At 35.4% G+C, this 15,841-nt stretch overlaps 1 protein-coding gene across 1 annotated transcript in view; it reads left to right on the top strand.

The window, feature by feature from the left end:
- URI1 (URI1 prefoldin like chaperone) overlaps positions 1 to 15,841 on the top strand; it is a 72,520-nt gene that overhangs the window by 45,468 nt on the left and 11,211 nt on the right. The window contains exons 5-6 of the mRNA XM_032390099.1: positions 15,169 to 15,260; positions 15,455 to 15,512. Of these exons, the coding sequence (XP_032245990.1) occupies positions 15,169 to 15,260; positions 15,455 to 15,512 (150 nt within the window). The remainder of the gene's footprint in view (positions 1 to 15,168; positions 15,261 to 15,454; positions 15,513 to 15,841) is intronic.

Here is a 15,841-nt window from a genome sequence, read left to right on the forward strand (position 1 = left end):
GTACAGGTCTGTGATTCATCAGTCTTATACCCATTGCTCATTACAACACCTACCCCCTCCCCTCCAGCAACCCTCAGTTTGTTTCCTATGATTAAGAGTCTCTTATGGTTTGTCTCCCTCTCTGGTTTCATCTTGTTTCATTTTTTCATCTCTTCCCCTATGATCCTCTGCCTTGTTTCTTAAATTCCACATATCAGTGAGATCAAATGATAATTGTCTTTCTCTGATTGACTTATTTCGCTTAGCATAATATCCTCTAGTTCCATCCACGTTGTTGCAAATGTCAACATTTCATTTTTCTAATGGCTGCGTAACATTCCATTGTGTGTGTGTATATATATATATATACAGTATATCTTCTTTTTTTTTAAAGATTTTATTTATTTATTCATGAGAGACAGAGAGAGAGACAGAGGCAGAGGGAGAAGCAGGCTCCCCACGGAGCAGGGAGCCCGATGCGGGACTCGACCCCAGGACCCTGGGATCATGACCTGAGCCGAAGGCAGACGCTTAACCGACTGAGCCACCCAGGCGTCCCATACAGTATATCTTCTTTATCCATTCATCTGTCGATGGACATCTTGGCTCTTTCCATAGTTTGGCTATTGTGGACATTGCTGCTATAAACATCGGGGTGCATGTACCCCTTTGGATCACTACATTTGTATTGTTGGGGTAAATACTCAATAGTGCAGTTGCTGGGTCGTAGGGTAGCTCTATTTTCAACTTCTTGAGGAACCTCCATACTGTGTTCCAGAGTGGCTGCACCAGCTTGCGTTTCCACCAACAGTGTAGGAGGGTTCCCTTTTCTCTGCATCCTAGCCAACATCTGTCGTTTCCTGACTTGTTAATTTTAGCCATTCTGACTGGTGTGAGGTGGTATCTCATTGAGGTTTTGATTTGTATTTCCCTGATGCTGAGTGATGTTGAGCACTTTTTCATGTGTCTGTTGGCCATTTGGATGTCTTCTTTGCAGGAATGTCTATTCATGTCTTCTGCCCATTTCTTGATTGGATTATTTGTTTTTTGGGTGTTGAGTTTGATAAGGTCTTTATAGATTTTGGATACTAGCCCTTTATCTGATATGTCATTTGCAAATATCTTCTCCCATTTTGTCGATTGCCTTCTGGTTTTATCAACTGTTTCCTTTGCTGTGCAAAAGCTTTTTATCTTGATGAAGTCCCAATAGTTCATTTTTGCCCTTGCTTCCCTTGCCTTTGGTGATGTTTCTAGGAAGAGGTTGCTGCGGCTGAGGTCGAAGAGGTTGCTGCCTGTGTTCTCCTCAAGGATTTTGATGGATTCTTGTCTCACATTTAGGTCTTTCACCCATTTTGAGTCTGTTTTTGGGTATGGTGTAAGAAAATGGTCCAGTTTCATTCTCCTGCATGTGGCTGTCCAACACCATTTGTTGAAGAGACCGTCTTTTTGCCATTGGACATTCTTTCCTGCTTTGTCGAAGATTAGTTGACCATAGAATTGAGGGTCCATTTCTGAGTTTTGTATTCTGTTCTATTGATCTATGTGTCTGTTTTTGTGCCAGTACCATACCATCTTGATGATTACAGCTTTGTAGTAGAGCTTGAAGTCTGGAATTGTGATGGTTTTCTTTTTCAGCATTCCTCTGGCTATGCGGGGTCTTTTCTGGTTCCATACAAATTTTAGGGTTATTTGTGCCATTTCTGTGAAAAAAATTGATGGTATTTTGATAGGGATTGCATTAAATGTGTAGATTGCTCTAGGTAGCATAGACATTTTAACAATATTTGTTCTTCCAATCCATGGGCATAGAACGTTTTTCCATTTCTTTGTGTCTTCCTCAATTTCTTTCATGAGTATTCTATAGTCTTCTGAGTACAGATCTTTTGCCTCTTTGGTTAGATTTATTCCTAGGTATCTTATGGTTTTGGGTACAATTGTAAATGGGATCAGCTCCTTAATTTCTCTTTCTTTTGTCTCCTTGTACAGAAATGCAGCTGATTTCTGTGCATTGATTTTCTATCCTGCCACTTTACTGAATTCCTGTATGAGTTCTAGCAGTTTTGGGGTAGAGTCTTTTGGGTTTTCCACATAAAGTATCATATCATCCGCAAAGAGTGAGAGTTCAATGACTTCTTTGCCGATTTGGGTGCCTTTTATTCTTTTTGTTGTCTGATTGCTGTGGCTAGGACTTCTAGTACTATGTTGAACAGCAGTGGTGATAGTGGACATCCCTGCCATGTTCCTGACCTTAGGGGAAGAGCTCTCAGTTTTTCCCCATTGAGAACGATGTTCACTGTGGGTTTTTCATAGATGGCTTTTATGATATTGAGGTATGTACCCTCTATCCCTCTAAAATCCTAATCAAGAAAGGATGCTGTACTTTGTCAAATGCTTTTTCTGCATCTCTTGAGAGGATCATTTGGTTCTTGTCCTTTCTTTTATTAATGTAATGTATCACATCGATTGATTTGCAGATGTTGAACCAACCTTGCAGCCCAGGAATAAATCCCACTTGGTCGTGGTGAATAATCCTTTTAATGAACTATTGGATCCTATTGGCTAGTATTTTGGTGAGAATTTTTGCATCCATGTTCATCAGGGATATTGGTCTGTAATTCTCCTCTTTGGTGGGGTCTTTGTCTGATTTGGGATCAAGGTAATGCCTCATAAAACGAGTTTGGAAGTTTTCCTTCCATTTCTATTCTTTGGAACAGTTTCAGAAGAATAGGTATTAATTCTTCTTTAAATGTTTGGTAGAATTCCCCTGGGAAGCCTCTGGCCCTGGGCTCTTGTTTGTTGGGAGATTTTTGATTTTCTCCTTTTTTAACGATTTTTGATTACAGCTTCAATTTCCTTGCTGGTTATGGGTCTGTTTGTTTTCTGTTTCTTCCTGGTTTAGTTTTGGTAGTTTATACATCTCTAGGAATGCATCCATTTCTTCCAGATTGTCTAATTTGTTGGCATATAGTTGCTCATAATATGTTCTTATAATTGTATTTCTTTGGTGTTGGTTATGATCACTCCTCTTTCATGTTTTTATTTATTTGTGTCCTTTCTCTTCTCTTTTTGATAAGACTGGCCCAGGGGTTTATCAATCTTACTAATTCTTTCAGAGAACCAGCTCCTAGTTTCATTGACTTATTCCACTGTTCTTTTGGTTTCTATTTCATTGATTTCTGCTCTAATCTTTTTTTTTTTAATTTTTTTTCAAGATTTTATTTGTTTGACAGAGAGAGACATAATGAGAGAGGGAACACAAGCAGGGGGAACAGCAGAGGGAGAGGGAGAAGCAGGCTCCCCGCTGAGTAGGGAGCCTGATGTGGGTCTTGATCTCAGGACCCTGGGATCATGACCCGAGCCGAAGGCAGATGCTTAACGACTGAGCCACCCAGGCGCCCCTCTGCTCTAATCTTTATTATTTCTCTTCTCCTGCTGGGTTTAGGCTTTATCTGCTGTTCTTTCTCCAGCTCCTTTAGGTGCAGGGTTTTCTTGTTTCTCTCTTGTTTCTTGAGAAAGGCTTGTATTGCTATATACTTCCCTTTTAGGATCTTTGCTGCACCCCAAAGATTTTGAACAGTTGTTTTCATTTTCATTTGTTTCCATGAATTTTTTAAATTCTTCTTTAATTTCCTGGTTGACCCCTTCATTCTTAGTAGGATGCTCTTTAGCCTCCATGTATTTGAGTTCTTTCCAGCTTTCCTCCTGTGACTGAGTTCGAGTTTCAAAGCATTATGGTGCAAAAATATGCAGGGAATGATCCCAATCTTTTGGTACTGGTTGAGACATTATTTGTGACGCATCGCTATAACTTCTGTAACTATGTTGAATAGATAGAATAGTAGACATCCTCATCTTGTTCCTGATCTTAGGGGAACAACTTTCAGTCTTTCACCATTGAGTATGATGGCAGTTTGGGTTTTTCATATGTGGCCTTTATCATATTTAGGAAGTTAGCTTCTATTCCTAGTTTATTGTTTTGTATTGTGAAGTAGTGTTGGATTTTGTCAAAGGCTTTCTCTTCATCAATTGAGTTTCGTGTGTATGACGTAAAGATTTTACTTACTTACGTTGTGAAATGTTTACTAAAGTAAGTTTTAGTAACATCTGTCACCTCATATACATAGAATAAAAAGAAATGGACAAAAAAAAGAAAAAATATTTTCTCATTATTTGTAATGGCAACCGTTAGAATTTACTATCTTACAACTTTCATATATATCATAGAGCAGCAGTAACTGTAGTCATCCATTGTACATTACCTTCCTAGTTTATTTATCTTATAACTGGAAGTTTGTACATTTGGTCCAACTTGCTCGAATTTCCCCAGCTCCCCATTTGGTAGCATTTTGTTGAGGATTTTTGCATGTATACTCATAAGGGATATTAACCTGTAGTTTTCTTTTAGTGTGTGTGTCTGGTTGACCTCACAGAATGTGTTCCTTCCTCTTTAATATTTTGAAAGAGTTTGAGAATTGATGTCAGTTTTTTCTTGAATACTTGGTAGAGTTCATCCATGAAGCCATCTATTTCTGGGCTTTTCATTGTTGGGAGGTTTTTGATTACTGATTCAGTCTCCTTACTTTTTACAGGTCTATTCAGATTTCCTATTTCTTCTTGCATCATTTTTAATCGTTCATTTGTTTCTAAGAATTTGGCCACCTAGGTCATCCAGTTTGTTGGCATTCAGTTTTTCATAGTATTCTCTTATAATCCTGTTTATTCTATAAAATAAATAGAATTGTCTCCACTTTTGTTTCTGATTTTAGTAATTTGAGTCCTCTCTCTCTTTCTTTTTCTCAGTCTAGGTAAAAACTTTGTCAATTTTGTGGGTCTTTTCAAAAAAATCAACTTTCAATTTTGTTGATTTTTTTCCTATTGTTTTTCTATTCTCTGTTTATTTCCACTCTAGTCTTAGTTCTTCCTTCCACCTGCTAGCTTTGAGTTTAGTTTACTCTTTTTCAAGTTCCTTTTAAAGCATACAGTTAAGTTATGGTTTGAGATCTTTCTCCTTTTTTAACGTAGGTGTTTACTGGTATAAATTGCTTTCTTAGCAGTGCTTTCACTGCATCCTGTAAATTTTGTTATATTGTATTTTCCATTTTCATTGGTCTCAAGGAATTTTTTTTCTTTCTTTTTTTTTTTTAAAGATTTTTTATTATTTGACAGAGCTACAATGAGACAGGGAACACAAGCAGGGGGAGTGGGAAAGGGAGAAGCAGGCTTCCTGCCGAGCAGGGAGCCTGGTATGGGGCTCGATCTCAGGACCCTGGGACCATGACCTGAGCCGAAGGCAGGTGCTTAACGACTGAGCCACCCAGGCGCCCCTGAAGGAATTTTCTAATTTCTTTTGTGATTTCTTCTTTGACCCCTTAAGTCAGTGTTCTGTTAAATTTCCATGCATTTGTGAATTTTTCACTTTTCCTTCTCTTACTGATTTCTAGTTTCATTTCATTGTGATTGGAAAAAATACTTTGTATGGTTTCAAAATTTTAAAGACTTGTTTTGTGGCCTGGCATGTGGTCTTTCATGGAAATGTTCAATGTTCTCCTTAGAAGAATATGTATTCTTTTTTAAAAGATTTTATTTATTTATTTGAGAGAGAATGAGATAGAGAGCATGAGAGGGGGGAGGGTCAGAGGGAGAAGCAGTCTCCCTGCTGAGCAGGGAACCCGATGCGGGACTTGATCCTGGGACTCCAATATCATGACTTGAGCCGAAGGCAGTCGCTTAACCAACTGAGCCACCCAGGTGCCCCAGAAGAATATGTATTCTTTTGGATAGAGTGTTCTGCACATATATGTTAGGGTCAGTTGGTCTATAATTTTGTTCAAATCTTCTATTATTGCTCTTATTTCCAGTTGTTCAATCCTTTGTTGTAAGTAGAGTGTTGACATCTCCAATTTTTATTGGAGGACTGTTTTTCCTTTGGATTCTGTCAATTTTATCTTCATATATTTGGTGCTACATTGTTAGGTGTGTATATGTTTATAACCGTTATATTTTCTTGATAGATTGAAATTTTTATCAATATAAAATATCGTTTGTTTCATATAACTTTTTTGACTTAATATCATATTTTATCTCATTATATAGCCCCTCCAGTTCTCTTTTGGTTACTATTTGCATGGAATATCTTTTCCGTCTTTTCACTTTCAATCTGTGTCCTAAGATCTAAAGTGAGTCTCTTGTTGACCACATATAGTTGGATCCTGGGTTTGTTTTTTTTTGTTTTTTTTTTTTAACTTTTAAAAAATCCATTCTGCCAATCCATGCCTTCTGTAGGGCTTATAATAACTATTTATAGGGCGGGATTTACTTTTGCCATTTTTAAAATTTGTTTTCTCTATGTCTTACACCTTTGGGTCTCATTTCCTTCATTACTGCCTTCCTTTGTGTTTAGTTGATTTTTTTGTAGTAAAACATTTGATTCCCTTTTCACTTCTTTTATTAATATTTTATAGATATATTCTTTGTGGTTACTGTGGATATTACATATAACATCCTAAGGTTATAATAATGTGTTTTGAATAGATTCCAACTTAACTTCAGTCACATGTGAAAACTCTATTTCTGTACAGCTCTGTCTTCATCTTTAAATTATTGATGTTACAAATTACATCTTTATACATTATGTACCTGTTAACATAGATTTATAATGATTTTTTATGCATTTCTCTTTATATCCTGTAGTAAATAAAAAGTGGAGTTGCAAACCATAATGACAGTAACACTGGTTTTTGTTTTTGCCCATGTTTACCTTTAGTGGAAATTATTTTTACCTTCAAATGGCCTCGAGTTATTGTCTAGTGGCTGTTCATTTCAATCTGAAGAATTCTCCTTAGCATTTCTTGTAGAGCAGGTCTAATGATAAGGATCTCCTTCAGCTTTTATTTATCTGGAAATGTCTCCATTTCTTTCTCATTTTTGAAGGATAGTTGCTGGATATAGGATTCTCAGTGGATCGTTTTTTTCTCTCAGCACTTTAAATGTTTCAACTCACTGCCTTCCAGGTTTTAAGGTTTCTGCTGAGAAATCTGCTTATATTCTCCTTGAGGATCCCTTATATGTGATAAATTGCTTTTCTCTTGCTGCTTTCAAGATTCTCTCTTTGTCTCTCAAGTGTGATTATTATCTTGGTGTGGGTGTCTGGGTTTACTTTCCTTATAGTTAGTTGAGCTTTTTGGATTTGTAGGGTCATGTCTTTTGTCAAATTCTAGAACTTTTTGGCCGTTATTTCTTCTAATAATCTCTTTGCCACTTTCTTCCTTTTGAGACTCCCTTAATGTGTATATTGGTCTGTTTGATAATATCCCATATGTCCCCTGGGCTTAGTTCCCTTTTCTTCATTCTCTTCTCTTTCTGTTTCTTAGACTTTGGTAATTTCAAATGCCCAGTCTTCAGGTTCACTGATTGTTTCATCTGCTTGCTCAAATATGCTGTTGAGTCCCTGTGGTGAATTTTTCAATTTAGTTATTAAATTTTCCCACTCTAGAATTTGTTTGGTTCCTTTTTATAATTTCTGTCTCTTTCTTGATATTCTCATTTTGTTCATGCATTATTTTCTTTATTTCCTTTAGTTCTTTTTGTGTTTCCCTTCAGCTCTTTGAGCATATTGAAGGCAGTTATGTTCAAGTCTTTGTTTAGTACACCTGATGCCTTTGTTTCTTTAGGGACAGTTTCTGGAGATGTATTTTGTTCTTTTGAAATGGGCTGTGTTTTCTTATTTATTGTATGCCTTTTGATTTTTGGTGAAATTTTTAATTTTTGATGGGCATTTGTGAAAACAGCTATTTTTCCCAGTCTTTGCAGGTTGATGAGGGTTTCGGAATAAGGTAGGTATGCTCTGAGCTTTCTTATCAACCCAAACTGAAAGGTTATGGTCTTTCCTGTTTTTCTGAGCATGTAATGTTTCTTGGGCCTGTGGGATTTTCTTAATATCCTGTATACGTAGCTGCTTTTGAATATTTTAATTTACAAAGATTCTCCCTCTGCTTCTTTTTGCAATCTCAGGTTGTATGTTGTGTGGCTTTGCCCCTAATTTTCTGTGCCCGGTGTCTGTGGGTCTCTAGTCTCCCTGCAGCTTTCATGATCAGTGCCAGTTAATTTCCTCCCACTGAAGTCTGCTTTAGGTGAGACACATACCAGTTCTTTAGTCAGCCCCTAGACAAATTAGAATGTTGCAGATAAGGTCTAGTCTATTCTCTGTGGTTCAAGGAAGGGAATTGGGATCTGGGCTGCCACATTGCCCAGACCAAAACTGCTTCCCACTGGGGAAGGGGGTGGGGAAAGGCAAGTAAAAATGCCTCGAAATTTCCTGCTGTTTTGATTGTGACTTTTTCTTGGTTGGGTGTTTGCTTGGTTGTTGTAGACCTTTGACTGTTTTCCAGAGCTTGTAGGTATTTTAGTTAGCTTCTGGTTGTTCTTGGATGTTTTATGGTTGGGAGGGTGGGGGGATAAGGGCTTAGAGCTTTTTAGTCTATAATTTTGCTTCTTATCATTGTTTTAAGGGAAGATTTTATTTTCCTTTGAGCATGGGAAATTTTTGAGCATGTTTGTAGTAAGTGTACTGAGTGATTAATGGTTCAAGAGAAATGATAAAAGATCCTGGATGCGATGACATTAAAAACACAGAAAATGTAGCTTTGGAAAGTGTCCATGAAAAAGAGAAGGAGGCCAGGATGGATGAAGAATATTTGAGTTAGAGAAGTTAAAGATTTAAATTTTCACAGAAATAAAATCAAGTTTATTCAGAAGTGGGAGAGATTAGAGGGTTTGGAAGTATTTGTGGAATATGTGTTTTGGGAAATGTGATATGGCCGTCAGCAGTTTTATGATTTATTTTATGAGGCAATATGTGTGTTTTTGAGTATCTTCAGTGGGGCATACATATTTTAAGTGCATTGATATTTTGTTATGACTTATGATTTTGGTTTTATAATTTATAATTTGGTTTTATCTCTATAATACTATGTAATATTTATATTTAAATATATGTACTTATGATTTGGGTTTTATCTATATAAGAAATGTATATAGCTTGGGGCCCTGGGTGGCTCAGTTGGTTAAGTGCTCAACTCTTGGTTTTGGCTCAGCTCATGATCTCATGGGGTCATGAGATCGAGCCCCACATCAGGCTCCGTCAAAGCTCTGCACTCATCAGGGAGTCTGCTTGAAGGTTCTCTCTCTGCCCCTCCCCCCACCTTCAATCTCTCTCTCTCTCTCTTTCTCTCTAAATAAATCTTTTAAAAAAAAATGTATGTTGCTTTAAAACATCGTACATCTTCTTAAAACATAATGAAAAAGTATCAGGGTCTTACTCAGCTCCCATTTCCTATTCCCCAGAGGGAATTATTTTCAGTCTTTTGGCTGTTCTTTTCTTTTCTTTTTTTTTTTTTAATTGTTCTTTTCTTTTTATCCATATTTCCCATGTTATTTACATATTCTATTTTCTTGACCTTTTTTCAGTTTTATGTAGTATTTGTTAGCTCCCTGCCTATAGTTAAAGACTAGCATTTAGATCATTTACATGCCCTTCTTTCAGTCTCTGCTCCCCAAACTTTTTAATATTATTTTATTATAATTTTTGTTAAATCAGTGTTCATGTTTACATGTAATTCCATTTCCATTCTTATATAGCTTTTCATTTGAAGTTAACTGCTTTTTATTTGTTTGTTGTGTAATGACATGTGTCTGTTCACTCATACACTTTGATTTTATTCTTAGAGATCTCTGTACTAGAGTTCTTCATAGGCTTGCTTTGATTTGGACTAGCTTCCATCTTGAAAAAAGGACAGCTATCTTCCTGGTATCTTCCTTTACCATTATACCACGTCTTTATCTCCTATTTATTCTCTGTTCGTTGGTTCCCATGGCATCTTCTTTTAGATATTATTCATTTTGTTGGGGTATGTAGCCTTTAGTAACTTTCTGGGAAGGTGTGTAGGAGATATATTTTTTAAAATTTTGCATGTCTGAAAATATTTTTTATACTCTTTCTGTAACCAGACTGTGATAATTCTATGTTTTAAGCAATTTTTCCTTCAGAAGTTTGAAGATATTATCTTGTTACTTTCTGTCTTGTGTATTGCTTTTGCAAAAGCTGATGCCATTCTTGTTTCTGTGTATGTAACATGTTTTGTTTTTGTTTTGTTTTTTAGAAGCTCTAGGTTTCTGTCTTTATTCCCCATGATCTGAAATGCCACATTGATATACCTTGTTGTGTATCTTTTAAAATTTGTTTGTTGGGTTCTTCCAGTGTGGAGATGCATGTCCTGCAGTTCTGGAAAATTTTTAATATTATTTCTTTAATATTTTCCTTCTCCTGTTATTCATCTCTTTCTTCTAAGTTTTGAAGTGATTTCTTTTTATCTTTGGAATCGTAGATTTTTAAAAAATTTCTGTATATTTTAATTCCCACGAGCTCTGTGTTTTTGTTTTGTTGTTATTTTTTGAACCCTTTGGTGTAGCATACTGTTCTTGTTTCATGAGTACAATACTGTTCTTTTAGGAATTAGAGTTTTTCTTTTAAAGTTTTCTTTATGCATTGCCTTTGTTTCCTCTACGGTGCTTCTTATATTTTTTCCTCCCTCCCTCCCTTCCTTCCTCTTTGACATTAATAGTGAAGACTCTTCAGATATTTGGTGATCCTTGGCTAATCATTTATACTTAAGAGGCAAGTACTGTTAAGAAGCTGTGTGCATGGATTGAGTTTGATTATTAGGCTTTTATGTAGAGAGTTCAGGTGGCAAACTGATTTTGTTTCATTAAGGAATCTACAAATATCTGCCGTTTGGGGCTTAATCAGCATCCTACAAAAGAATTTTCTAGTCTTTATCTTAGTGTTTTGGGAATCAGGCTAGATATTTCAGGACTGTTTTTAGTAAGACTTAGTAAGACTCTTCAAACTTTGATTCACATCTTTGTTTTAGCTCATGCTTTCATTCAGAAGTATTTCCAAGAGAATTCTTTCCAGGTCTGACAGCCCAAATTGACTTGCTGCAGCTTTCCCTTGCTGCAGTTAGGGTTCAGCATTTTCTGTTGAACAAAGTCAGTTATCACTTGTCCAGTTTCCAAAACTTGGTTGACATCACTTGTCATTTCTTTTCTCTTTTCCCATTAGCTTTGTCTTTTATGCCTTTGATAAAAATACTTAGTGTTGTTTTAATGAGGTATGGGAAAAAAGTAAATATGAAGTGCATGAATTCAATCTCTTGTTAAAGCAGAAGTATAAACCTTGGAACTAGTTTAAGGAGAGATCCTGTACAGAGGTTTGTGAGCATTTCCACCAGGGGGCATGTCCTATTGAAACCGTTGAAAGAATACTGAAAAATTTCAGCACACAGAAGGTTGAGAATGGAGTGGTCACAAAGGGTTCAGAAGAGAGTTGTCTTTATAGACTGGATCCTATTTAGTACATATGAGTATATGGCTAGGTAAGAAGACCGCTCTCATGAATGATGTTTGTAACTTTTATTGAGGCTTTGTAAATTTCATTACATCCATAACTTTGTTCCTTTCAAATATATGTAACTCCACAAGCTGTAAACTAAATATTTCTAAATATTTGGTCCTACTTAGTGAATAGTGTATCTCATTTATCTTAGATGAAAATGATTCTGCTCAAGTTTTTAAGAGCTTGTAGATTTTCTTTTCTAGTTTAAAGATGGTCTTTAGAATTTGCACTATTAGTTTGCTTTCAGTCTCCCTTTTCATAGTTGGTGCAAAGAATCTCAGCTCGTTCTGGACAAATTATACTATAGATTCTGAATTAGTGAAGATTTTAAAATATTAGGTTATACTTGGTGCAGAAATAACATGCAGCCTGGTTTTGTCAGCAGAACAAGTAATGACTGTATTGAATTCTTTACTTTTGAAAGCCTATAAAATTGATTTCTAATTTTTAGTTAAAATTATCATTGTTTGAAAACAGTCTTTTGTTCTCCTTTCCTCCAAATTATTTTCTTTCTCAAATTTTAGTTGTTTTTATTTTTACCTTTTTTTGGTATATATGGAGTCACAGGTGTCCCATTTTTTGAAAGTTTGTGTTAGTCACTTCACTTGTATGACAGACTGATGTTAGTACCTTGTTTTTCCTAACTGAAAGAAATCTGAAGGGAATTTTCACTTTTATGAAGAAAGGTGAAAAGCAAAAATAGCATTTAAAAGTGCTTATTTTGCAGCAAGCCTTACAGGGCCAGCATGTACTCTAAACACCTCCAAGCACCTTCCCTGGAATGATACTCAGCATCAAGCCACCATAGCTTTGAACTCTGTGGGCAGGCGTGCTTTATCTTGTTAGCAAGGTGTGTCCTAAGGTATCAGAAAAGCCTAATAGATTATTTTTTAGGTCTGTGAATACTCAAAAACTTTTCCTTATATGTTCATGGTAATTGCTGCTTCTCTTTATACCATTTTGGCTTACAAAAGTTTTCGTAGGAATGCTGTGGTTTCAGATAGTGGGGGAATCCTGTACTTTCTTCTGTCCTTTTCACAGATGTGTGTTTGATCCAACTGAACTTCAGTTTTCTTTTGCCCAGAACAATTGATTATTAGAATGTATGAGATTAAAACTAGTACAGATACTGTCCATATTAAAAAGTATATTTTCTGTTCTCTAAACAGGTTGTTACTCACTATGATTTCAGTGTGGTTTGAAATCTTGCTTAATAGATTTTAACTGGGTTATGTTTAGGATGTTAAAAATGATGGAGTCTATTTACATGATTTGTTTTTAGTGACCTATGTCTATTTCATCTCTTAACAAAAAAGTTTGGAGAATAGGGTACAGAAAGCTTTAGTGAAAAATGTAAAATCATGGTTAATAATGTTAAGTCTCAGAGTTAGAGAAAGAAACATAATTAAGTTATTCTGATTTTTTTTAATATTATTCTTTTGAACTAATCTGTAGATAATGAATTTTATTTTGACTTGTTATTTATTTTGTGCAAAATCAGTATCTGCACTTATCCTGCTGTATTTTACCCTTACTCTGAGCAACCAGCTTTTTGTTGCTATTTTTTTTTAGCACTGGTCCAGCTTTCTTTTTTCTTGTCTTAAAACTTCTATATAGTTATCTAATTTTTTGTTTCTGAACATAGAACTTACATGATGTTTTCATAGTATTATACTCAATAGTATCTGTGCCCATGTTTAGTGTACATCACAGATAGAATGTACATCTGTGTATTAAATATATTCGTGATGATGATGGTGGTGGTGGTAATTGGAGTTATTTCTGGGATTCTGTTATAAAATACGTGATCTTGAGATCTGATTCCCTAACTTTCTGATAGTGGTTCATTATTAATGTATGGTTGAAAAGAGCTTTTCTCAATTTAAAGAGGGAAATATAAGTGTGTGATATATCTTTTGTTTTCCTAATTACCCTTTCTATAAAACATTCTTTAGCTTCTTAAATGGAATAGTCACACAACTTTTTCTAACATGTATGACTTAGGACGAGTTTCCTTTAAAATCAACAACAGTTGATTGAAAGTTAAGTCCTATAATATATAAGGGCCTCAAGGAACAATCTGTTCTCTCCACATTGACAAGCCAAGGCTTCCCGGGATACCTTCAGCTTAGTTGCACAGTATTTAGATGTGGATAGACTTTTAAAAATGTACTTAGCTTACCTACCTGCCATTTTTAATATTTTCCAGTCTTCTTGAAAAAAGTTATTGATTTGACCTCCTACCTAAAATCATGTTCTTTGGATCTAAAGCTGGTTAGACACATTATCTGACTGAGTTTACTGAAGCAAAAACATTCCATAACCTTAACCTTTTCCCTGACCCCCTGCTTTTAACAACTGCCGACACAGTTTTATGCTGTTCTGTGACCATGCTCGGATGAAACCTGTCAAACAGCTCCTTGAGTTATTAGGCTGTCTGAGTCTGACCTTTCTGCAATCAAAGATATATGACTTAAGGGCTCAGATTTGCCATGGCAACCGCTCCAATTTGCTGCCGTGAGAAAAGGTCTAATTGTTGCAGGAATTTAATGATCTACAGCGGCATCGGGGCTGCGAGGCTTTATGAACTGTTTACACCGTCATTTTCATTTGGTTAATGCAGTCTTTTCTTTGTAACCCATTCATGGCTAGAGCACAAGTGCTGGTGTTTCATTTAAACTAGCATTGCGTATCACGAGAGCTGTGTCAGAAAATGTGCCGCTGTTTGAAAAGCCCTTCACATGGGCTGATATTTCACTTTGAACACCCTGCCTTATTTTCATGCTTTTAAAAGGTATTTTAACTGCTTAGACCTTTGCCAGACCTACATTCATCATTGGCAGAGAAGGGACTGTATACTTTTCTCCTCCATCCCCTCCTGAGCTGCTTACTGATTGAGTGCCTGTTGTCAAACAGTAGGAAATCACCCAGCATCCGGGGGAGGACGTATCAGATTACTCTCTATTATTCTTTATCAGTGCCTGTCCTTAAAAAAATTCTATATTTGGAGATCATTCAGTTTATAATTATGATTAGAAATCCCCTGCATTTTGGATGGTGCTATTGGCTGCATAACAGAGAGATTTCTACTTCAATCCGAGAAACATGAATTACTTGTTGCATTTGTCTAGTATTAGATAGAGAAATGTTTATGTCCATTCCCAAATTAAGTTTTTTCTTCAAATAAATTAATGGAGGGTGATATTTAGGAGAAATTGAAAGTGTATAGATTATATTACTATGCAGTTATTAAAATTTAAAGTTGGAAAATGGATGATAATATGCCATAAAAATTTTATATTTTCAGTTGTTTAATTCAGGAATATTTCTGTACTGAAGCAAAATAACAGATTTCAGTCTGTTCTATCCTTTTGTTATAAAGCTGGATAAAAATTATACAAACTATTGTGAAACACTGTGTTATGTGTGATAGTCCAAATAGGTGGTGGTTCTGGAGGAATTTGGTCGTACCGTGCAACATCTGTAATCGCATTCTGCATTCTGTAATGTAGAGAAAAATGTTAGTAGACAGACACTTTAGTAACAGAGTCACATACTATGTATATCACAGAAAACCCACAGTGTGACTATACTGTTAAGTTCATTGAAAATGAAAATAAAGATAAGGTAAGAGTCTTTTCTAAAGCATTATTATTTAGTCATTATATTTGCAGTATGATAGGAGTATAGTTAAAATGATACCACGTTTTACATAATGGTTGTGTTGTTTATTTCAGATGTAAGAAAAACAATAGATGATTTAAAAAAAGTGATGAAAAATTTTGAATCCAGAGTTGAATTCACAGAAGATTTGCAGAAAATGAGTGATGTGAGTATTTGTTTTCAATTGTCTAGTTTTTTAAGAACAGTCTTTATGTTGAAAAAAAATCTTACAGCCCTGGAACAAATCCCTTGTTTCAGTTGCTTTCAGGCATTTTTCTAGGTTGTATGATTGCACTTATAAGAATTTTAATGTATTGAAGATTCAAATTGTTAATGGGCTTTTTTTGTTTAAAAAATTAGGCTGCAGGTGATATTGTTGACATAAGAGAAGAAATTAAAAGTGACTTTGAATTTAAAGGTAAGCAGTAAGATTGTTTTATGTCTGGGTATTTAAATATTTGCCATTTGTGTTGATTTTCAGGGACTCTTATGTGAGATCTTTAGGATTATATGATACTGTTTCATTTATTCTTTATTATTATTATTATGTTTTTATAACTTTGGTATAAATCATTATATGTTTTAATGTATTTTAAAATATAAACATGAGAAGAGAAATAACTTTTTGATGAAAAACTTGATTCCTGGTTGATCTATTTTAAGTGGTGAGATGACATGGCTTTCTTCAAAGTTGTGATGATCCAAATATCTCAAATTCAGAAGATGTATATTCTGTACACTGGTCTG

Source organism: Phoca vitulina, unplaced genomic scaffold (assembly GCF_004348235.1).
Source record: "Phoca vitulina isolate PV1807 unplaced genomic scaffold, GSC_HSeal_1.0 scaffold58, whole genome shotgun sequence".
NCBI classification, from domain to species: domain Eukaryota; kingdom Metazoa; phylum Chordata; class Mammalia; order Carnivora; family Phocidae; genus Phoca; species Phoca vitulina.